This window comes from Brachyhypopomus gauderio, unplaced genomic scaffold (assembly GCF_052324685.1).
Source record: "Brachyhypopomus gauderio isolate BG-103 unplaced genomic scaffold, BGAUD_0.2 sc43, whole genome shotgun sequence".
Classification (NCBI taxonomy): domain Eukaryota; kingdom Metazoa; phylum Chordata; class Actinopteri; order Gymnotiformes; family Hypopomidae; genus Brachyhypopomus; species Brachyhypopomus gauderio.
In genome coordinates this window covers 580,738-602,968 of record NW_027506869.1, presented here as the reverse complement: position 1 = coordinate 602,968, position 22,231 = coordinate 580,738, and the positions used below count along the sequence as shown (strand labels likewise).

The 22,231-nt window shown below is 45.0% G+C and overlaps 3 protein-coding genes across 11 annotated transcripts in view; all 3 read right to left on the bottom strand.

Moving 5' to 3' along the window:
• Positions 1-11,455, bottom strand: part of ubr2 (ubiquitin protein ligase E3 component n-recognin 2) — a 34,156-nt gene extending 22,701 nt beyond the window's left edge. For all 5 annotated transcript variants that reach the window (XM_076985637.1, XM_076985640.1, XM_076985636.1 and 2 more), the window contains exons 1-3: positions 11,304-11,455; positions 6,937-7,196; positions 685-763 (exon numbers count right to left, since the gene is read on the bottom strand). In XM_076985637.1, coding sequence (XP_076841752.1) covers positions 685-763; positions 6,937-7,196; positions 11,304-11,408 — 444 coding nt within the window. In that variant the 5' untranslated portion in view covers positions 11,409-11,455. The remainder of the gene's footprint in view (positions 1-684; positions 764-6,936; positions 7,197-11,303) is intronic.
• A 126-nt stretch (positions 11,456-11,581) lies between these two features.
• On the bottom strand, positions 11,582-19,023 carry LOC143485931 (uncharacterized). 4 transcript variants are annotated; one of them, XM_076985644.1, is made up of 21 exons: positions 17,817-19,023; positions 17,560-17,689; positions 17,140-17,294; positions 16,935-17,021; positions 16,658-16,808; positions 16,211-16,372; positions 15,995-16,104; positions 15,812-15,908; positions 15,699-15,727; positions 15,485-15,576; positions 15,266-15,380; positions 15,004-15,174; positions 14,700-14,770; positions 14,434-14,601; positions 14,153-14,205; positions 13,844-13,888; positions 13,530-13,734; positions 13,151-13,358; positions 12,948-13,033; positions 12,135-12,298; positions 11,582-12,012 (listed from the first exon to the last, which is right to left on the bottom strand). In XM_076985644.1, exons 1-21 carry the CDS (start codon positions 17,892-17,894, stop codon positions 11,954-11,956), a joined length of 2,436 nt encoding a protein of 811 aa, XP_076841759.1. In that variant the 5' UTR covers positions 17,895-19,023; the 3' UTR covers positions 11,582-11,953. The 4 variants fall into 4 exon arrangements, 3 of the variants coding, with proteins under 3 accessions (XP_076841759.1, XP_076841758.1, XP_076841757.1); XM_076985643.1 differs by lacking the exon at positions 14,153-14,205 and having other exon boundaries at positions 13,844-13,962; positions 17,817-17,956; positions 18,055-19,023; XM_076985642.1 differs by lacking the exon at positions 14,153-14,205 and having other exon boundaries at positions 13,844-13,962.
• A 137-nt stretch (positions 19,024-19,160) lies between these two features.
• Positions 19,161-22,231, bottom strand: part of prkn (parkin RBR E3 ubiquitin protein ligase) — a 71,588-nt gene continuing 68,517 nt past the window's right edge. The window contains exons 10-12 of one of the 2 annotated variants that reach the window (XM_076985645.1): positions 22,033-22,116; positions 21,762-21,885; positions 19,161-19,862 (exon numbers count right to left, since the gene is read on the bottom strand). In XM_076985645.1, coding sequence (XP_076841760.1) covers positions 19,753-19,862; positions 21,762-21,885; positions 22,033-22,116 — 318 coding nt within the window. In that variant the 3' untranslated portion in view covers positions 19,161-19,752. Of the gene's footprint in view, positions 19,863-21,761; positions 21,886-22,032; positions 22,117-22,231 lie in introns of those variants that run through there. The other variant, XR_013123078.1, reaches the window with a different exon arrangement.

Genomic DNA, 22,231 nt, shown 5'->3' with positions numbered 1-22,231 from the left:
AATGCCTTTGCTTCTTCCAAAAGAAAAACACTTTGCGCTTTTCTGACCACTTTGTTTCAAAGAGACTCTTAACGATCGTCACGAGCGGCTGTGGCACAAAAAAAACAGATTAAAAGAAAGAAAACTGAGCTGAAACTACATCACTCTCACGGAAGCAGGGCCGCTTTCGCAAATGCGATTAAGTGGCTTCAGTGTGGCTGAGAATCCGCATGTAGTGCACATGTCTGACCTCACCAGAGCTTAAACTTGCCGGGGAGATAGGACAGAACAGGTCCATATGTCTGGCACTGCTTCTTTATAGTCACGCATCACAATCTCTTACACTATGTTCACATTATGGGTTTTTTTTAAGAGAAGAGAATTTAATGTTGATTTATGAACGCTGGGTAATATTATTTTTGCTGTTTTTAAACCAAGCCTGTGCCTAAAGGACTTCCATACTGCCCAAACGTATAGACATGCGCAAAAAGAAATAAATAATAAACAGAACACACAAAAACACAAGATAAATGTGGATGACTTAAAAACTCTGACCATAACGGACAGTGGTGTAGAACAAAGCATTCACAACAAACAAGTTTCCTCAGCCCAAGTAAGCCCAATGTCTGAACTCACTGGAGCTTAAACCTGAGGGGAGGGCAGAGACAGGGCAGAGACCTTAATGTCGTGTGCACGCGGTCTTACCCTGTAGCGGTGCTCTTTGTGCACACTGCCTAAAAAGCACTGCATACACAGCACACAGGTTGGGTCTGCTGCACATTCCCTAAAGAGAAGAAACGGGACCAGTTACAAAAATCATGTGTCTAAAAAGGAGATGTAGTATACACACACACATTATATATATATATATATATATATATATATATATATATATATATATATATATATAATATATATACATACACACTAGGCCTGTGCTGAAAAAATCGATTTTCCGACTCAGAAAAGATTCGCATATGATGATCTGATAATCGATTCGTACGTCCAAAGATCGATTTTTTTGTGAACTTTTACCCCCGCCTCATCACTGAATTCACGCAGGCGTGCTCGGTCTAACTAACTGTAAAACAACATGGCGTCGGACAGTGACGGTAACGACGATAGTCAAATCGGAAGGACAGTTTATCCAGTGTCAGTGACTATTTACAGTTAGTCCATGTCACTGACAGTTTACGCGGTGTTTTTACAGTTTAAAAAAAGTTTAAAATGTTCTTGTAACGTTGGGCGCAAGGCGATGGACGAGACAGAATCCTTTGCACTTTCCAAATCGTTACGTTTATTACATTTACCGAAGCGCAGACAGCGCACATAAAACACGTTTACATAGAACATGTGTGACTCAAACAACAACGAGTACTGGACGCTGCGCGAACACACAAACCCCACGTGACGAGACGAGCCACAGGTGAGACGGATTATCACAAGACGCACACAAGATCTACAGACGCAGACAACGTTAACACACGCCCAAAAGGGAGGGGTCGGGGACCGTAACGTGACAGTTCTGTTATTATATTCGCACTTTAAAGAAAAATACACGTTTACATTTTATACTAAGTATGAGCACTTTTAAAATAAAAATGCATTTGGTAGCAACAGCTTTTGGGTGAATTCTTAATTATTTCAATCATAATAATAATGCACTGGTTAGTGTCCCAGTAGGAGTCCACCGTTGCAGATATAGACACCTCAAAGATGTCCTCTGTTTATTGTCCTGGATTACCTTTCTTGAAGGTAGATTTATGATGACCCTTTTCACCAGTCTTCCAGCCATCAGTAACTACCAACTACCAGTAACTATTTGCTGATTAATATCGATATAATACTAGTTTTAACATGTTGCTTCTGTACATAGTCAGGAAACAGCTCAAATACATTTTTAATAACACTAAACCCCGAATTGGATCGAATCGGATCGATTACATCGGATTAAATCGAAATAAATCGATTCTTAATCTTCAGAATCGGAATTGGATCAATTCTTGGAATTTGAATCGATACCCAGCCCTAATACACACACACACACACACACACACACACACACACACACACACACACACACACAGAGAGAGAGAAGGTCCTCGGGTTACGTCAGTCCCGAGTTGCAATGTTTTGTGGTTACGACATCTCCCATTTACTGTATAAAGCCTTGTTTCGGTTTGTGATTTGGCATCGTAAATGTCATAAAGTGAACATTATTACTGCTTATTATTCCTGTTTCATTTCGTTATTAAAACGTGTTTTGTGTGTTTTTTGATAATTACTGTGTTAGGATAGGTGTTAGGATAGGATGGGTGCTTATAGTATGTTATTTACGTACAGTATGTACGTATGTTCTGACTTACACCGGAAATCGGTTTACGACGCGAAGTAGGAACGGATCAACATCGCAAGTCGAGGACCCCCAATATATATGTGACACACACACACACACAGTACTGTGCAAAGGATTTAGGCATATGTGGGGGAAAATGCTGAAAAAATATGGACATGTTCAAAGATAGAAGTGAACAAACAAGATAAATCTAACAACTCCATATTTGGTGTGACCACCCTTTGCCTCGTAGGGTTTCAGTGAGGTGTGTGAAGAACCAGCTACACCAAGAGGTGATAATGTTCACATGTAGGTTAAAGTTATTAATGGACACAATCATCTGTGTGAGGAACGTCCACACTACTACAAAGCAGAGGTTGTGTTCTATGTCACCGGTCATAGGGTGGTTATCCCGCATCAGCAGTGTCTCAAAGATCTCAAAGCAGACTGGGGCGTTCAGGATGTGCACAAGCTCTTTTCAAGAAACACAAAGAAACAGGCAATGTTGAGGACCATAGACACAGTGGGTCAGCCAAGGAAACTTAAGTGTGGCAGATGAAAAACACATCATGCCTACTCGCCTTTGAAAGCAGATGATGTCCAGGAGTGCCATCAGCTCAGAACTGGCAGACACCCAGACACACCCATTATTTGCTCAGAGAAGTCTGGCCAGAAGTGGTTTTCATGGAAGAATCACAGCCACAAAGCCATACATACTTCTGACATGGAAACACGGCCAAGCGACTCAACGACGCACGAAAACACAGGAACCGAGGAGCAGAAAGACGGCAGCAGGTGCACTGGAGTGGAGTCAGAATTTGAAATATTTGGCTGTAGCAGAAGGCGGCTGGTTTGCCAAAGGGCTGGAGAGCAATAATGAGCATGTGCAGGCGGCGGTGAAACATGGTGGAGGTGTGCTGGGGCTGCATTTCAGCAAACGGGGAATTGGTCAGGATTTATGTTGTCCTCAATACTGAGAACCAGAGGCAACCACTTATCCATCATCCAATACAACCAGGGAGGCATCTGATTGGCTCCAAATTTAGTCTGAAGCAAGACAACGACCCTAAACATGCAACCAATGACGTTAAGAACTATCTTCAGTGTAAAGAAGAACGAGGAGTCCTGGCAGTGATATGGCCCCCGCAGAGCCATGATCTCAAAATGACAGAGTCTGTCTGGGATTACATGAAGAGACAGAAGGATTTGAGCAAGCCTACATCCACAGATACTTTCCACAGTTACTTTCTCTCATTTTTTTCTATACCTGCCTAAACGTTTGCACAGTACTGTACATCCAAACACGTGTGCAGTATGTATGTACTCACAAGTTCAGAAAGCACACCCAAATCCATTTATAGACCAAAAAAATTAAAAATACATAAAATACAAAAACAAATCCATACAGATTCCTTATGCGTTGGAGTTTTGCTATTCCCACAGCAATAGCAAAGACGTGAGTTTCAAATGACATGTACAGGCAAAATGGATGCTGAACCCAAATGACCCCAAAGTGTTTGTATGTTCTCGGGACTAGCACAGTGAACAGGATGAGTAGACAAACCCTTGCTTCTCATTAGGCTAACGGGGGCCTCCCATGAAGCAGGACTGGATTATTGAACTCAGACAGAACTCACCAAAAGAGGTGAAACTTAACTTAAGCCCTGCTCAGTTACTATAGCAGAATATGCATTTGGACAAACTTGCTCCCTGTCAGACTAAAGCTGAAGCTTAGCACAGATCGACAAATTCTATTGGACGAGCTGCGTGATGTCATATGCTCACCGGTTTGAGACACCAGTCATAAAGTTACGTTGCAGTACAATCCGATTTTGTGCTCTGGATTTACCATAACCCATTTATTATCACATAATGTATTATACACAGGTGGACAGTACTGAAGTAAACGTATCCAAGTGCACTTGGGTATTATTTTGGAAGATCGGCAGTTTTTTGGGCCATTATTATAACTGAAAACCGACTTTTACTTACATTTCCAAAAGCACAAAGGGGAGCGTAAAGGACAAATGTCAAAAGGCTGTTATCTCCTGCTTTCTCATGTTGTTTTAATCAGACTGCACAGTTTAATTTAATCTGAAATCAACTGCCAATGCTGTTTAAATATCAAATGTCCACAAACGATCTTGAACTATAAATGTCTAGCTTGAATTAGTGGGAACTGACTTCACCTGAACTTTGTTAGTTTAACGTGATGAGTCTGAAGTGTTGCTCTAACAAAAGGATGTGCATTACTGTCACTTCTAGCACTACCAGACATGACAAAAGGTGAACACTCTAGTTGGGATGGTTAGTATGGTTAACATTAGGGCTGTGACGATAACCGCATTACCGCGGTTATGTAGTGCCTACCGCGGTGTTGAGCTCATTACCGCAGTTTATCTATTTATTTATCTAGAAAAGGAATCGTTTCCATTGCGAAAAAACATGGAAAAACATTTCCATTGCGATTGCTGTGTACACGAGAGGAACAGTCCATTAAATAAATGGGGGTTGGGGGATGTGCGCTGGATTTTTGTGTGCGATTATCGTGTTTTCCGGAGTATAAGCCACTACTTTTTCACCCCACGATTTGAACCATGCGGTTTATAATGGGCTGGGCTTTTCTGTAGATGTTTCCTCACCTGTCAGGGGCGGAGCAGAAAGTGAATCAGGTGGTAGGTCAAAGTTGTAAATCAAAGAAGTGCTCATTTTCATTTAGCACATGCAACAGTGGGCACAACGGAGAAATTTATTCAAGCCATCATGTGTTGTGCCGAATTCAGAGTCCCCTCGTTTGCACACGCATAAAGACGCTACAGATGATATTCAGGAGTTAGTGATTATAACTTAGTTCAATGAGCACTCTAGTTTTGTCCTAACTAGATATTTAGACATCACAGCAAACGGCATTATCCATGTCCAAAGACACACTGGCTCAAGGATGTTAATTATTTTAAATAAAATACACACTGGCTATACCAAAGTTCACCTCTAAACACATGACTTCGCAGTATTATGTCTAAATATCTAGTTAATTAAACTAAACTTTAAAAAATTTAAAGGTTTTGTATTTTTACAGCAACTGTCATGCTATATGATTCATTCACTACTTTAGCGCTACCATTTGAAAACTGATCATGTGAGGCCATGCAAATCTGTATTACATGTAATACTGTAGCGTCGGTCCAAAGGGGGACGGCGCTACTTCCCATGAGCCCCTACGGCTCCGGTATTGGTTCCTTTTATGTGTAATGTTGGTGCATGCACATACATTAGTTATATATTTGGTTATGTGTGTTATGTAGCTTGAGTCCTCCCTTATTGGTTTATGTAGTTGTACTGTACGAGTTGTTCCCTGCCGTGTGTGTGTTGTCCTGTTGTTAATGCCATTCCCTCATGTGCTGTATGAGTTTGAGTCTGTTCTGCGTGATCACGGCTTCATGCGTGATTACGTCGCTAAGGCAATTTAGATAAAAGAGCCTTGATGTGTTAAAATGGAGTGGTTACCTGCTTCTCTCTTCCTACACCACGCCACAATACTTATGTGGAGACATTTTTCTAATAGTGGAATAGGGTACTCAACCACTCCACTGCAGTAATTCTTTTCGTAATCAATGCAGTTAACACATCACGTATGGGGGAAAAACCGTGAAACCGATATAATTTTGAAAAATACCGTGATATAGAATTTAGGTCATACCGCCCAGCACTAGTTAACATGCAGATATATAAACTGTATTTAAATGCTGCTTATTTATCTTTTTTCACTGAAACAGTGAACCTCAAATGTGGACATTATGAATTGAGAAAACTAAATGTTGCATGAACTGCTGACCTTTTCATTGGGTCATTCATTCTTCTTAATTCATAAAAGAAAGGAAAGCATTTTTACATTCGTAATCAAAAATATCAATCTTTCCACATGCTCAGGTGACAAGCACATTCGATTGACAATTCAGTGGCTGTGAAGAGCGACTTTGCAGGAACAGATGTAGGTGCATTAAGAAAACGTTTTGCGAACACATTCCCTACACCCATCTTGGTTCACCTCTTCTTGGAGTGGAGGCCACCATCACCAGGCACTTACAGCACGTTTAACTGGTGCAGCGTCTGGGTACGTACCACTTAGCACCAACACCCAGACTTCATACCCTATCAGAAAGATTCCGTCCACTCCTGTGCAAATTTTGATTTTCGCATTGAACTGTATCACATGCTATACACAGCACACTGTATGTAGCTGTTCACTCGTTTTGCGACTTACAATCTACAAATATTTTGTACATTTCTCCATCGTCAGAACTCAGGTGCACTTTTCAGCATGCAAATGCACTTTTGGGTACTTGTGCCAATCCCTGCTGGATCATTTAAGCGAGGTTACTTCAAATGAGTGCAGCTTTTATAAACCTGCTTCATGGAGTAGCCCCCTGGACTTAACCTAGTAACAACCTGATCCAATTCAGTGAGGCCTGATCTAGTTCAGTCGGGCCTGCCAGCAGCTTGGTGCCCAGTAAAAACATGGGCACGTCCCCCCAGTTCCCCGAGGTCAGCCACTGGAAACGGGCCCAGCAGTGCCAGCTGTGGCCTCGACCAATGAGACGCTGCTGAGGTCCCTCCCCTACCTGCAGGAGTATGTGGGCTCTCCCACTTTGAAGACATGGCCACAGAGCTGGGACGGCTGGTTGCTCTGCTCCAATTTGGCCAGGCCAACCGAAGGCTCCTCCCCACACAGGTACCACTCCAGTGGGGCCTGCAGCAGCAGCTGGGCCAGGAGGTCTTCGCTCTGGGGGTTCAGGTTGGGTCCCAGGCAGTAGATCTTGGGCACGTAGCGAGCCAGGTGCTGGTAGACCTCATTGGGAAGGTCGGTCGCCTGCAGCCATTTCTGTTGGAGAAAGTGGAGTTGAAAAGCATCTCGTGGCAGAATTTGGATCAGATGTTAAATTACTGGCATTCGCCACTATTCACAGACCTGAAAGTACAACATTGTCAGACGCATTTTTAAGACTAGCAAAACAGAAATTTTCACTTTAAAAGACATATAATTCAATAATATGATAACCACAGCTGAAACTGGCCTAGGTTCAAGCACACTTAAAACGTCATGAGAATCCAACATGACAACATGAACAAGCAAAGACCACCCCATAGCTTCCTGCTCAAAGACCACCCCATAACTTTATTATTACTAAATAATAATAATAAAACACAACTGTTTAAACTTGTTAGAATAAAACCTAAGGGCACAAGGACAGCTGCAGAAGGGCTGCCCCAGAAGGGCACTCTTTACTCATTTCATAGGGTGCATATGCCCTTTTTCATCTGTTCATTTGGTGGCCAGAAATAAATGTGCCTATGATGAGGAGCGTGGAGTGCCAATCAGTGGGTGTGACATTTAAAATCCTGCTGTGCCACATTAGTGTGGAGCCCCTCTGGCCTAAATCTGCCCCGCTGCTGCCACCCCCTCGAGGCCACACCCCTCACCTCAGGCAGCCACACAAACACCCAATGTCCAATTTCTCAGGATTTTGTCCATGAATATCAGTCCACTAAAAATACATCTTCCAATTATTACCTAAATGCAACAGATATCAGTAGAGAAGACAATTCTTTTGGGACTATTAAAACGGCAGGTGGCGTGTTAATATGCACCGAAAATTTAAATAGTCTGTCATATCAGTGACGTAAATATTTAGCATCACTCCAATAGTAATGACTTATGACCACCTGCATTATTGTTGATGATTATTAAAAAAAGCTAAATATTATTATTGCATGTCTGTTTCTTCATCTGTCAGTTTTGCCACTACCTTTCCTGCATGCCATGATTAAAGTCACTGTTAAAGGGAATGAACAGACTGCTCTGATTTGATATTGGCCTCGTGCCTAATGACTCCTGTCAATCATGACTTCAGTCCAGCCAAAACCTCTTTCTGTAATTGTGCTGGTCATGAAACTCACAAAACACTGCCACGCCTACGTGTGCCCGCGTCACCAACCTGTGCGTTAGGTTATTTTTATGCTTGCACTGCGCTCACAAAAATATTGAGATTCATAAGCTGCAGTGTATCCTGAAGATATCTTCATAATATAATATCATCTACACCTACTGTGAAATATCTTGTGATTCATGACACCACTCTGTAAAGGCTAATGCCAGAAGCTCTGCACGGGCTATTTATTATGGAAGAACTTAGCAATTTGCTCAGCGCAAGATGTACTTTATGACAACCAGGCCATGTTTCACAAGCAACATACATTCCAAGACGGACAGGATTTCTGCTTGCGTGGCTCACTGCATTCAGCCTGTCCTGTCACAGCAGAACGGTCTGTGTAAATGAATCTGACACAATATCTCAGAACGCTGAACTCATTTCCAAAGGAACACAAACAAAGCCTGATCAGATAAAGTAACATCAATTCCCATGTTTTTTTTTCTTCTTCAGATCGTAGCCACACGTCCCGCTGGCTTAGACCGCAGATGCTGGACGTCTCCTAATCGTGATGGGAGAACATGACGCATGCACACGGTGAACGCTGCTGTAGCTCAAACGTGCGGGGTGGGCAGCATAGGGCTGCAGCTAGAACCGAGGCCATTAGTCGACATCACTGACATTAGCAACATGAAAAATGTATTGATGAGAATAAAAGATGCATCATTCAAGAAAGACATGAGGCCCTTTTAGCCAAATTACTGTTTTGAGAGGACACTGTGACCTGAATGATTAATAGGTGTCCTTCGTGAAATGCCTACCACAAAGTAACGTCACTGCCTGGGCCAATCCCAAAGTCTAATGTTGTGGTTTTGTTTACTTAAGTCATAATAAAGTATCACTTCCAGTACATCATTCAGCAAGTTCAGTGTTGAGAAGAAAGGAATTAGAAAGAACATTATAAACTAATTACTAGTAACAAGTGCAAAGTAACCTAAATAGGTCTAAACAATGATCAAAGACAAAGTAGGAACATAGATTGCTCATTTCAGTATAAATATATGCCTAATCAATAAATTACTCACAGAGAAATTATTCATACCAGCTGCAACAACTGTCTTTCTTTTCTGAACAATCTAGTATTGGCTCAGCCCTCCTTGATGTAGGCTAATATTTCCTGAACAACAAAAACGCACACAGCCCGATACATCTGCAGAATACATTAAATATTAAAGAAAAACTAACCCCAATACAATAAATTAACTGCTTAGGTACACGCAGGCCTGAAGACGGTTCTGACGTGTGCAACCTTGTGCGAGATAGGGCAACAGGAGATCTCCAGAGCAGGCTCTCAGTTTCCTACCCATAAAGACTGCTCCCTGTAAAATGCTGAGCAAGGCAGTGAGCAAGAACTTCAAAGAGGTCCCTCACCCTGCCAGAGTCGGTTGCGTGTTTCATGCTTTATAGCAACTCACTAGCATAGTAGCGCTAGTCCTTCACTAGCATACTTGGGACTCTTATGTGAAACGTCTACGTATATAGCAGCAAACAGAGAACACAAACACAGCCGATACAAATGGAGACTGTTCAGAAAACACTATTAGAAAGAGTGGTGGGCTCAATCTGGTGGACCCACGGTCAGATTTTGACCACACAAGGCTTCTTTCTTGACTACATAATCAATGGGACAGATGAATTTGTTCATTACAGGCCAATTAAAAAACCATCCCAACAGCAGTGCTCCGAAGACAGTATCAAATTGTGTCCATGTACAGTTTGCTTATAATGTAATTGTTTAGTATCCAAGAAGTCATATAGAATAGCCAGCATCAGACTCTGTACTTGTCCAGTAAATGAGCTATATGACAAGTGCATTGCTCATTTCTGAGGGAACACACAATGCTACTGTATTATATTTCTGTGGAAAAGGCATTAATTGTAAGGGATTACATGTGCAAACTTTATAACCTTCCAACCTGAATTAGACCTACATGTTAAATGCTGATTGTTCTAATAGGCACAGTCTCTGTTATTTTTTATTTTTCCCCGTTATACTTTGCTTTATAAACCATTCATGCAACTAATAAAATCTATATTTTTCAATTCATTTCAGTCTCTATTCTAGGCTGATAACGCAGCTGATGGTTTTTTACACTTCAGAGGCGAAGCTAACTTGTACTATAGTACTTATACGCTAAATGCTGCTAGCTATCTAGTTATCTGGGTCGGTACCATTCCTCCAGGACCTGAACACCCAGCCTGGTTAGGTGAGCTCTCCTCAGGAACTTGTCATCCAGTTTTATTGCCCGTAAAGGGGTTTTAAACATGACAGAAGGTTGTAGCTGCACCCACACGACCGAGCTAATGCGGAGACCCTGCGCTCGAAATACAGATAAACAGCTCGGTTAGTTAAAAATAGGTTATAACCCAACACCAGGTTACCAGTTTAGTAATAAATCACCAGCTTCTACATTTAGGTTAAGCAGAGCTAGCCAGCCGCAGCTAACCGAGCTAAACGAAGAACAAAAGCGAGCAATGTTGTTTATCATTCGCCAGTTCCCTCTGCTGACAAAAACACCCTCACGGTTAGCTGGCTAACCCTAGCTGGCTAACTAATAACTGAAAGCTAGCCATGTAACGGCAGATTGGCCAAATAAAGCTCAGAATCCAGGACAGTGCTTCAATAAACCTCAACATTTGAGTATGTAACATGTCTGTAATATTTCAGTCAGACCCACATCTCCTGCTATGCTATTAGTTGATGTAAGTTAGTGTTGCTGCACCCGAGCCCATCTAAAAACTAGGCTAGGCTAGCTGGATGGACAGCTACCCATGTAGATAGCAGGCTAGCCAGTCGAGGCGTTATCTAAGCAGCTAGCTTGTGCTAGCATCTCGGCGTTAGCTAGGGCGCAGCAATGGCTATTCGAGCTCCTGAGGAAAACAACCTGAGGGGAAAGAAAAAACGAAAAATCACCCCGGAACGAAAACCAATGTCCTTCTTTAATAAATCTCACACGAGTTAAACTATTTAGGACGCATTCCACAAAACTGTCGCCTACCGCAGCGGTGTCCTTGGCAGAGAAATTCAGGAACTCGCTGCACAGAGCGGACGGGAGTTCGCGATCGGTTTCAGCCGCCGCCATGTTTACTTCACTGGTACGCATAAGCGAGGGAAGCGGAAACCAGCCGCTCAGTCAACTTCCGAAAAAATGGACAGAGCTAAACTTTTCCAGCTGAGGAGAAAGAAAAAATAAATAGGCCTACCTTGTTCTTACCTTACCTCGTTAGTGACGGTGATGCAAAAGTAATTTAGAAGTTCACAACAGTTCACCAAACGTTACATTAAACTCATTTAAACATTTTTATTGATTAAATCATAATACAATGTTTGATCTCTGGGTAGTAAAGAAACACACCAGATCAAATTTCAGACTGGTCAAGGGTATAACACTTATCAGTACTGGTTAGTATGTTAGAATCTAACTAGAAAAGTCAAGTCAAACCAGTGAAACCAGCAATCCTGTATCCAAAACACAAGAGGCCTGTCACCAGGTAATTGTACATAATCAGCAAGCCATCTACATTTTTCTATTAAGGTAGAAATGAGTGAACAAAATCAACATTTAACCATAAAACATTTGTGATTTATATTTACATGATTTAAAACATTTGTGCTGTATAGTTACTGCACAGCTCTGTTTTCTATATTTTAGGCTTTGTCTTTGTCCAGTCTTAGTACCACTGAAGATGTATTAGGACCATCACCAACTGTAAACATAAGCACAATCAATTTAGGTGATTTCAATATGCTATCGTTCAAGTCTAAAAACTGAGGAACTGCCAGTGACTTCTCTCAGGACGAGACTAGTGAGGCATCACAAGACACTCACATTCTGTAGCCTTTGACTGAATCAGCTGAATCAGTGATGCTTGTAGCTTCTTCACATCTTCCCTTAAGTGTCGTAACTCCTGAGCCTGCTGCTGCTGGTCCTTCTCAAGTCTGACTAACGTGCTGTGCCAGTCTGCCTGTACGGCCAATGAGGAGTCGGTCCTCCTGAAATGAACAGGTCCCAAGGCTTTAATGTAATCTTTTCTCGAGAGTTATTTGTCCAATAATGCATGGTGATTACCAGGTGGAGAAATGCCATGATACCATGTGACATTATGTGGAACGTCCTGACTCAAAAGAGGACGCTTGCAGATTAGAGACAGGTTTTAATAAAACAGTGATATGAGTGAGGGAGAACAGTCAGAGCCAAATTGCAAAGCAAAAATCCATAAGTTGAAAAATAGGCAAGAAGTCATGAAATCCAGAAAGGCAAAAGCAGGAAAACTAATTAAAAGGGGCAATGCAAAACACAAACATCAAAGTACAAAAGACAGAACCGGTAACAAATACTTCACAAAAAGTACTGAGTGAGAGTTCTTCAGAGTTAGGGCTGCTGGGAAGTGTGGTCCTGGGGCTGCTGGGAAATGTGGTACTGGGGACGGGGCTGCTGGGAAGTGTGGTCCTGGGGCTGCTGGGAAATGTGGTACTGGGGACGGGGCTGCTGGGAAGTGTGGTCCTGGGGCTGCTGGGAAATGTGGTACTGGGGACGGGGCTGCTGGGAAGTGTGGTCCTGGGGACGGGGCTGCATGGCATTGTGTTACAAAGTAAAACACTGAAACATTTATTAGGAATACCAAGATCAAAATAAACTCACCCAGGCATTATGTCACTCTTGTCTGCTTGGGAATGCTTAGGTGGCTTTGTCTTCTTTTGGATGTCCAAAAACTCGTCCAAAATATCCTACAGAGTTCGACCCACACTTTGTAATTGGCTACCACTGAACTTTGTAGAGGGGGAACTAAAAGGTCAACTAGGAACATTTTTGTTATCGGCGTATTTGACAGCATCGTACAGTACCTTAATCTCTGCAGTCAGTTTCTTCATCTCTTCATGCTGATCTAGGTCAGTTGTGATGTCACCGTCGTAAAACTCTCCGAGCGGAGCACAGAAACAGTGGATGTAATGTTTGTCGTAGAGCCGTCGCAGGCGAGGCATGGTCTCCTCCACCTGCAGGATGATGGTGGCCTGCTGCATCACTGCATTGGCCAGCGCGTTGTCGTACACTCTACCAAATCGATGCACAGCAGCTTTGTTGGAGCGCTCAAATAAAACAAACTGGGGTGAGTTTCCCAAAACGAGGTTACGAAGTACTTAGCGCTAAGAACGTTTTGGGAAACTCACCCCTGGTCAGCGATCATTGGTCCCTGCTAGCCGCTGGGCATTCTCTCGCCCCTACCTTTGAAAGGTGTCGGACAGCAGGGCGATCATGAGGTTGACGCACAACACGGCGGACAGGGCCAGAAAAGTACCACAGAGCAAATGCGCCATTGTGGAGTCCACGGCCACCATGGCATCGAACTCGTAGTCGTCCACCAGGGTGATCCGGTACAGGCTGTAGAGCATCTGGGGAACTGTCTGCATGCTAGGAACATCCGCTAAGCCTTCGAGCAAGAGAGAGGGCTCGTTACAGGTAGCATGCTCATACGGCCCACACACACTGTGATCCTGACTCCTTTTAAAAGGAGTTCCTCCTGCCACGGCTGCACGCACCTCCAAATATAATCCAGAATGCACAGGCGTAAGGGATGAAGATCTCTGCATATAAGAAGAGGAATCGCAGAACATCACCCACTATCTTTCCCAGCATGACAGTGAAAGGACCCATAACCCTGAGGAATGAATGAAAACCATACATTTGTTAATCCATGCCATAGCAGTAGTGGAGCTAATGCTATATATTAGTGGTTCAAGTACTCGGATGAAAAAAGCAGTCGTTACACACACTGTACACTGTGCTGCAAAGCGGGGACTTTAACTGTATGGTGCGCAAGCTTCTCATGCTTATGTTTCCATGGTTACCTTGACATCTAGCAGATGTTACCATGGTTACAGAGGCGCCAAGATGGACCCACCTGTAGTGCGGGGTATAACCTCAGAGAATATACATGGTGGTATAGGTGTCACTATTTCTTCTTCAGACTCTCTCCAGAAGAACCTGTTACCATAGCAGCCAATGACCTTGGCCAGGTATTACTAACATGCTTAAGGGTTTCTGTCTGCAGTGTGTGTAACTATGGTAACTGCAGCCAATCATCAGGTGTTCCTATGAAGACTTCACTGATGGAAGTGAAGCCTTTTACCTGAAGGCTCGGACATGCTTCATCAGCCTTAGCCAGAGGAAGATGATGGTCACAGCGAAGAGGCGAAGGCTGTACGTTCGGAGTGCATGCGAGACCAGGTAGACGTCGGCTAAATGGAGGCCCAAAACCGCGATCAACAATATGTACACAAGCCAATCAAACACGTTCCTGCAAAGTGAATAAATTGCACAAGTTACATTCGGTAATTTACCTCTCAAATGTTTATATTCTCCCTTTTGTTTAATGAAGGAACTGCGTGTTTCTACCAGTGGTCTTGTGAGTAGCTGCCTTTCAAATTCCGGACGGTCTTGATCTGCCCCTCTAAATAATGGCGTTCCTTTAGACCAAAACAGAACAGGACTGTACTGGGAGCAACCATTACATTTATCTGTATGTACTGAAAATATGACTCATCAAATAACCCCCCAAAAAGCTCTATAAATATAAAAAAACTAAGAAGGCTTTTAGATAATTACAACAAAGCGAAAACATTACGGGAAATAATTTCCGATGATAATGTCAGCCTGAGTTATTGGAGTGTGCGGTTGCTCCGTGGTGGTGAGGTACTACCTCAGGCCACATGGGGTGTGTGCAGGTCAGATCTTCACGCAGTCTCCGTTCACTCCACTGCTGCCAGGCCTTCAGCCTCCAGCCGGAGCGGAGAACATCCATCACCTCCCTGTACACCTCCAACACAGTCAGCCCTAATGCCACCGCCACCACCACCACCCGCCACCAGTCCTATGGAGAGAAAGGGTGTGTGCATGTGTGTGTCTGTCAAAGTACTTGTGAATGTGTTGGGTTCATTTGCGAATCTTAAAATTTGACTCACCTGAGGCAAAACATACCGGCTACCCTCCTCTTGGGACATGGACACAGATATGGCCACTATCGTCCAGGACATGATAAATAAAAAATTAAGCAGCAAGAGAATCCAGGCCCCCTGTCTATTGGAAAACGAAATGCAATTCCCATGTGAATTAAGACTAATTGTCGTTAATTAATGTGTATGTGTTTTCTGCTCGTCTAATAAGCCTTAATGGTGTTTTACCTGCCGTACACGTTCCATTTGACTGCGATGAGCTTCAGCACTACAGGGTGCATAATAAGATCCAGTTTCCCTTGATGAACAATAAGCCCCAGCTATTCAAGGGAAGGACAATGTATTAGAATTAACCAGGCAAGGGCACGAGAAATGGCTTCAGATTGAAGTATATGAGAACAAATATTAATAGCAGAATGAAGTGAGGATGATGATGGTGTACCGGTGATATAGGCTCACAGCCTGCTTGCCCTATAAAGTGAACAAACGTTTACAGTGATTTTCTATTCAGCACGACAGGGTCTCTCGTGTTTGCGTTCTGACCAGTGCCGGTACCTTGTGAATCTCTCTCTGGTTCCAACAGCTGCAGGTAGTAGAACTGTTGCCGGGTCATTTGGTCTTTCACGTGGAACTGATTGAGGGCCAGATAGGCCTGCAGAGACCAAGCGAGCTCTGGATTGCACAGGCCGAAACAGGATAGAATGCAGCTTTTGTGGATTTGATGCCCCGCCCCCTTACCACTGGTGTCATCTTGCCAATCATGACAGTGATGCACAGTTGTCCATCAGAGTCCTTCAGCCCAGCGTCCGCCCCCAGCTCCAAGAGTGTGCGTGCTGCTTCACTGCGCTCTGTAAAACACACACACACACACACTTGCTCACGCTCTCGAAGAAAATAACCATGGTCTCACAATGGACACCGATGGGGTTATCGTTGTCCTTATTAAACCATTACCCGAATTGGCAGCCAGTTGTAGCGCAGTTCTGTGTTTGTAGTCATGTGCACCAACGTCTGCATCACTCTGCAGCAGAATCCGAATCGCTCCAATTGCATCATTCTTAGCAGCAAAGTGTAATGGTGTTTGCAGGTCTTTATATGTGCGTGCCTCAATGTCAGCTGAAACAACAGAGATACTGTGTCTAGACATTTTTAGTTTTTTTTAGCTTGTGTGTACAACACAAAGAGACATGACACTCTTATCCGGAATGACTTACAGTTTCAATCATGTTGGACAGATAGGTGAAAGCAGCATTTGGAGTCTCACCCCAGGGACTGTTATTGGTCCATTGGTTATTGCCTGCTATTGGAGGACTTGCCTGAATGGTGATTTGAACCCCAGTCCCCCAATGGAGAGGCAGTAATGTTACCTGCTGCAATCACCACTTGAAGATGCACACAGACCTCCTTTTTCTAGAAGGAACCGGATCATTTCTTCATAGTCCAAGGCTGCTGCCACGTGTAGGGCAGTGACCCCAAAAGCATCGGCCCTCAGGACGTCTGCGCCTCTCTCCAGAAAGAACCGCATCACATCCACGTTCCAGGCCCGAGAGATCTACCAAACAACACGCTGCTTTGCCAATCTTCTCAAATGTACAATCTTCTCAAAAAAGAATTTGGAGAACTACACTTCCCAGGTTGCCTTGCACGTCAGACGGCGGTGAGAGGCTGAGCAGCTCACCTCATGCAGCGCCGTCTGTCCGTATTTGTCGGCTGAATTTGGGTCGGCTCCCTCGGCGAGGACGCCGTCCAGGTACTGCAAGTCCACCTGTGGCGGAGGCCCCAAACGATACGTCTGAGTGCCGCGCACACATCTCCCGGCGCACTGCCTTCCAGAGCGCTCTCTCCAGCTGTCATGGAGATACGAGGAGCATATTGTTCTCTACCTCGTCCGTGTCCTCATTGCTGGTGTCCAAGACTCGGAAGTGGTCCAGCAGCCGCCTGTTCGGCTGCGGTTCTTTGTCAGGCCCGTCCACGGCGTCTCCGTCCACGGCGTCTTCGTCCCAGGCGAGGCCTTTGTACTTGCTGCCCACAGGCTCCCCTGCCAATGAGATCAAGCAGTTTATCATTCAGCATCCTGAACGCAACAAGGGAGGAGGTGAAACAATCAGCCTGTTTTCTGGACGGCTAGGGAGTGTCTTTAAAGTTCACTTTTGTTTTAGATGTGAGCGTAGACGCTCCAATCAACACAGGTCAGAACACAAAGGCAATTATCACCTCATTAAAATGAAACATATGTTATGGGTAATGACTGACTGTAGGATTCTGATGAGGCTTTTGTGTGTGTGTGTGTGTGTGTGTAGTACCTGAGGGTTTCTTCCTCACACATTTACGAGCTGCACGTTTCCAACGGCCCCTGGCATAAGAAGCCCACTGCGCAACAGACCGCACCACTGAGACCGACGTTCCTGAGGGACCCACGACCTGTTGTGCCGTCTGCCAACACACACACAATAACCGGTAAACCAGCGAGTGGCATTAACAATAAATAGAAGGATTTAAGATGTCCTTGTAGACAAATGATGTGTAACAGGTGAAACATATTCAAATCTCTAGTCCTTACTTGGTGAAATACTCTACCAGTGAGCTCCAGGCCCGAGTTATCTTGGCCGCCGGGGCTGACGTGACTCACTCTCCTCATATTCCGTCCTGCGGTCCTGGTCTCTCAGAACCTCACTGGTTCACCGACATCCGAGTTACACTCTTCACACAACAGAGGATTACAGGACTAATGGCTGAACTTAAAAAAATGACAGAAACTATGGTTAAATTCTAACCTTAGTCCAACACAGGATACTAACCTGATCCAGTTAATTTGACACATTTAGCTCCTGACAACAGTACAGTACCTTCCCCAAGCGATGGCTGGAAAAGTGAAGTTTGCTTCCGAACACATTAAAGTCTCTTCTGTATGCGCAGCCCAGTGGCAAATGCGACCTTTAGAACAGTCCCTTCGCTGTATTCGTGTTTTCAGTGCGTTCCAACCACTGCTCAGTCATAAACACATCACATGTGCTCATTGCCCAACAGTGGACTCCCTTTAAGTCATAAATCCTGATGTAACCAAGCATACCGCATCACTGACCTCGTCTACCGGAGCAGAGGGAGGAAACCTTCCTTAAGACAGGTCAAAGAGTGAAGACCTGTTTATGGTGTCTTATCTACAGCTGCTGTCATCCCTGAAGCTCATCTAATTACCATATAAACAGAGCAACTCGGGTCTAATAGCGGGCGTCGGCATTAACACACACACACACACACACACACACACACACACACACACACACACGCACACTTCAGCGGTTTCACTAATATTTGACTGGCAATATTACTGACACTGAGTGACAATATTACTGACTGGTGTCCCTCCGAAACACCAGGTCAGACGTGACAGCCAAGACTGAGTGATATTTGACAAACAGGGTGTGATCTTCCTGTCCGGAGTGACGGGAATGACATGAATGACTTTAAGGCCCGGATACACAGAAGCCCTGTGGGTGTTTAGGCCGGTGACTTGACCAGCACAAACTGTTCATGGTGTAGAACTGCATATGAGATATTTGTGCATTTCAAGTCTTCTGACCCAGCTTCAGAGAGCCATGTCTGTGTCTTCAAGGGTGTAATAAACACCATGAACTGCTGACTAGCTGTTCTAACAAAATGAATATTATAGCTTTGACCCTTTTTCAGGTGTGGGGGTCATAAACAGACAAAACATAACATATAATGATTATAATGATTATCTCTTAGGAGATAATGTGATAATGAGGCATATAATCAACGCAATCATTCCCTCTGAGCATCCTGTTCTATTTCTGCCAACTGTCTTTCATTTTGAAGTACAGTGCTAATCAGGAATATCAGGAAAAATACACGCTATGAAAAAAAGTTCCACAAATATTCAAAATAGACTGTAGGTAGTGTTTTAATGGGCAGACTTGTGCATAAGAGTTCCATGATGAAGAGATGGAGGCAGAGAGGAAGAGAAAGACAGACAGAGAGAGAGAGGGAGTGAGAGAGAGAGAGAGAGACTGCAGATCCTGAAGATACTGCTGAGAATATTAAGCATCCAAAATAGTAGTACACTACACACAAAAGAAGTACCTCAGACATGTCAGGATGACAGACTCAGCAGAGAATTTAAAGGTGACTCTCGAGGGGTTTCGCTGAAATACTTTTAATGCAATTGTGATACACAACGATCGGCCTACATGAAACACAATATCCACCATCTGGGTTACACTGCACGTCTTTTGCACTCGGTACCCTTTGTTTCATTCGAGCAATGTCAGGAACATTTACAGTATTACAGCACTGACATGTCTTATGGAAGTGATGACATCTCTGATCTCTGAATTTCTGTGGATGCTGAAATCGTTGGAGGATTGTGCCTCGTTTTCTCTCACATTCTCCCCATCTCAGAGTCTGAGTGTGCCTTGGGGGCATGCGAGTATGTGTGTGTGTGTGTGTGTGTGTGTGTGTGTGTGTGTGTGTGTGTGTCAGCCGAACCAGTGGTTGCCCATACACTCCCGGTTCCACTCGATGCGACATAGCCAGCACCACTCGAACTTGCACTGCGCCCGGGGACACACCATGTGCATACAGCCACCTGGAGAGAGCAGAGGAACAGGCCAGCCCTGTCAACACAGGCCACACTAACAGAGCTGACGTGTAGTCAGAGCACACGCAGTCAGAGCACACGCAGTCAGAGCAGACACGCAGTCAGAGCAGACACGCAGTCAGAGCAGACATGCAGTCATAGCAGACGCAGTCAGAGCACATGCAGTCAGAGCAGACATGCAGTCAGAGCACACGCAGTCAGAGCAGACATGCAGTCAGAGCACACGCAGTCAGAGCAGACACGCAGTCAGAGCACATGCAGTCAGAGCACACAGTCAGAGCACACGCAGTCAGAGCACATGCAGTCAGAGCAGACATGCAGTCAGAGCAGACATGCAGTCAGAGCACACGCAGTCAGAGCAGACACGCAGTCAGAGCAGACATGCAGTCATAGCAGACGCAGTCAGAGCACATGCAGTCAGAGCAGACATGCAGTCAGAGCACACGCAGTCAGAGCAGACATGCAGTCAGAGCACACGCAGTCAGAGCAGACACGCAGTCAGAGCACACGCAGTCAGAGCAAACACGCAGTCAGAGCAGACACGCAGTCAGAGCACAAGCAGTCAGAGCAGACATGCAGTCGGAGCACATGCAGTCAGAGCAGACATGCAGTCAGAGCACACGCAGTCAGAGCAGACACGCAGTCAGAGCACACACAGTCAGAGCAGACATGCAGTCAGAGGACACATGCAGTCAGAGCACACGCAGTCAGAGCAGACATGCAGTCAGAGCACACGCAGTCAGAGCAGACATGCAGTCAGAGCAGACACACAGTCAGAGCACACGCAGTCAGAGCACACGCAGTCAGAGCAAACACGCAGTCAGAGCACAAGCAGTCAGAGCAGACATGCAGTCAGAGCACATGCAGTCAGAGCAGACATGCAGTCAGAGCACACGCAGTCAGAGCAGACACGCAGTCAGAGCACACACAGTCAGAGCAGACATGCAGTCAGAGCACACACAGTCAGAGCAGACACGCAGTCAGAGCACACACAGTCAGAGCAGACATGCAGTCAGAGCACACACAGTCAGAGCAGACATCCAGTCAGAGCAGACATCCAGTCATAGCACACACAGTCAAAGCAGACATGCAGTCAGAGCACACACAGTCAGAGCAGACACGCAGTCAGAACAGACACGCAGACAGAGCACACGCAGTCAGAGCACACACAGTCAGAGCACACGCAGTCAGAGCAGACACGCAGCCAGAGGACACACGCAGTCAGAGCAGACGGGCAGTCAGAGCAGACGAACAGTCAGAGCAGACGAACAGTCAGAGCAGACACGCAGTCAGAGCAGACGGGCAGTCAGAGCAGACGGGTAGTCAGAGCAGACGGGCAGTCAGAGCACACGCAGTCAGAGCAGACACGCAGTCAGAGCAGACACGCAGTCAGAGCACACGCAGTCAGAACAGACGGGCAGTCAGAGCAGATGGGCAGTCAGAGCACACGCAGTCAGAGCACACGCAGTCAGAGCAGACACGCAGTCAGAGCAGACGCGCAGTCAGAGCAGACACGCAGTCAGAGCACACGCAGCCAGAGCAGACACGCAGTCAGTGCAGACTGGTGTAATGGTGTAAAAATATTTATGCTCATTAATGGTTATTAATTAGGTCATAACCATTCCAAGTCATTTTATTTACGACTTTCAGAATGTTTATGTCTAGGGTGCTGGTACAACATAATTATAAGAACGCCCTATAATAGAGTCTATAAAAAGATAATGACCTGTTTAATTGTGAAAAGTGAATTTAGTCATTTCCAGTGTTGATGCGGACCAACGGTAATGTTTATCTATTAGGTCTTGAAGGTGGTTAAATGAACAGTGGCAACACAAGATAAGTAACCAGCAAGATCTTATTCTAAAGCGACACCACCAGTGCACCCACCATTCTTCTCCACGGGGACCCTGCACTTGGGGCAGGGACGCGTGGTCTCCTCTATGGTCTCCAGAGAGGCCCGGTCCCAGCGGGCACACATGGCCGCGCCCTCGTCCAGTACGTAGCCCCGCCCCTGCAGGGGTGGGCGGGAACAAGGCGGCACACGGCCGAGACAAAACTACGTTAGATGTTTGTGAATGCGTGTGATCGGCCAGTGCGGGGCTGTGTTGTCTGTGCTGCTCGTGTGTGTGTGTGTGTGTGTGTGTGTGTGTGGGCATACCTGAGCGGCGCCTCCTGGTGGCCGGGCAGTACTTCTGCATTCACCCTCATGGTACTCCTCCATGCAGGCCCGACAGAACACAAACTGCACCCAGAAACCACATCCACACAAGGGGAATGTTTGCATTACATACATTAGTTCCTAATTAGTTTCTAAGTTTGTAATAATTAAACCCTTTAACACCAAAGGCTGCAAAAAC

Coding starts and splice junctions, on each gene's coding strand:
- LOC143485931 (XM_076985642.1), bottom strand. CDS start 17,894: ATGAGGAGAGTGAGTCACGTCAGCCCCGGCGGCCAAGATAACTCGGGC. Junction 16,105..16,210: donor ACAACTGGCTGCCAATTCGG/GTAATGGTTTAA, acceptor TGTGTTTTACAG/AGCGCAGTGAAGCAGCACGC. Junction 14,602..14,699: donor AGCTACTCACAAGACCACTG/GTAGAAACACGC, acceptor TTCACTTTGCAG/GAACGTGTTTGATTGGCTTG.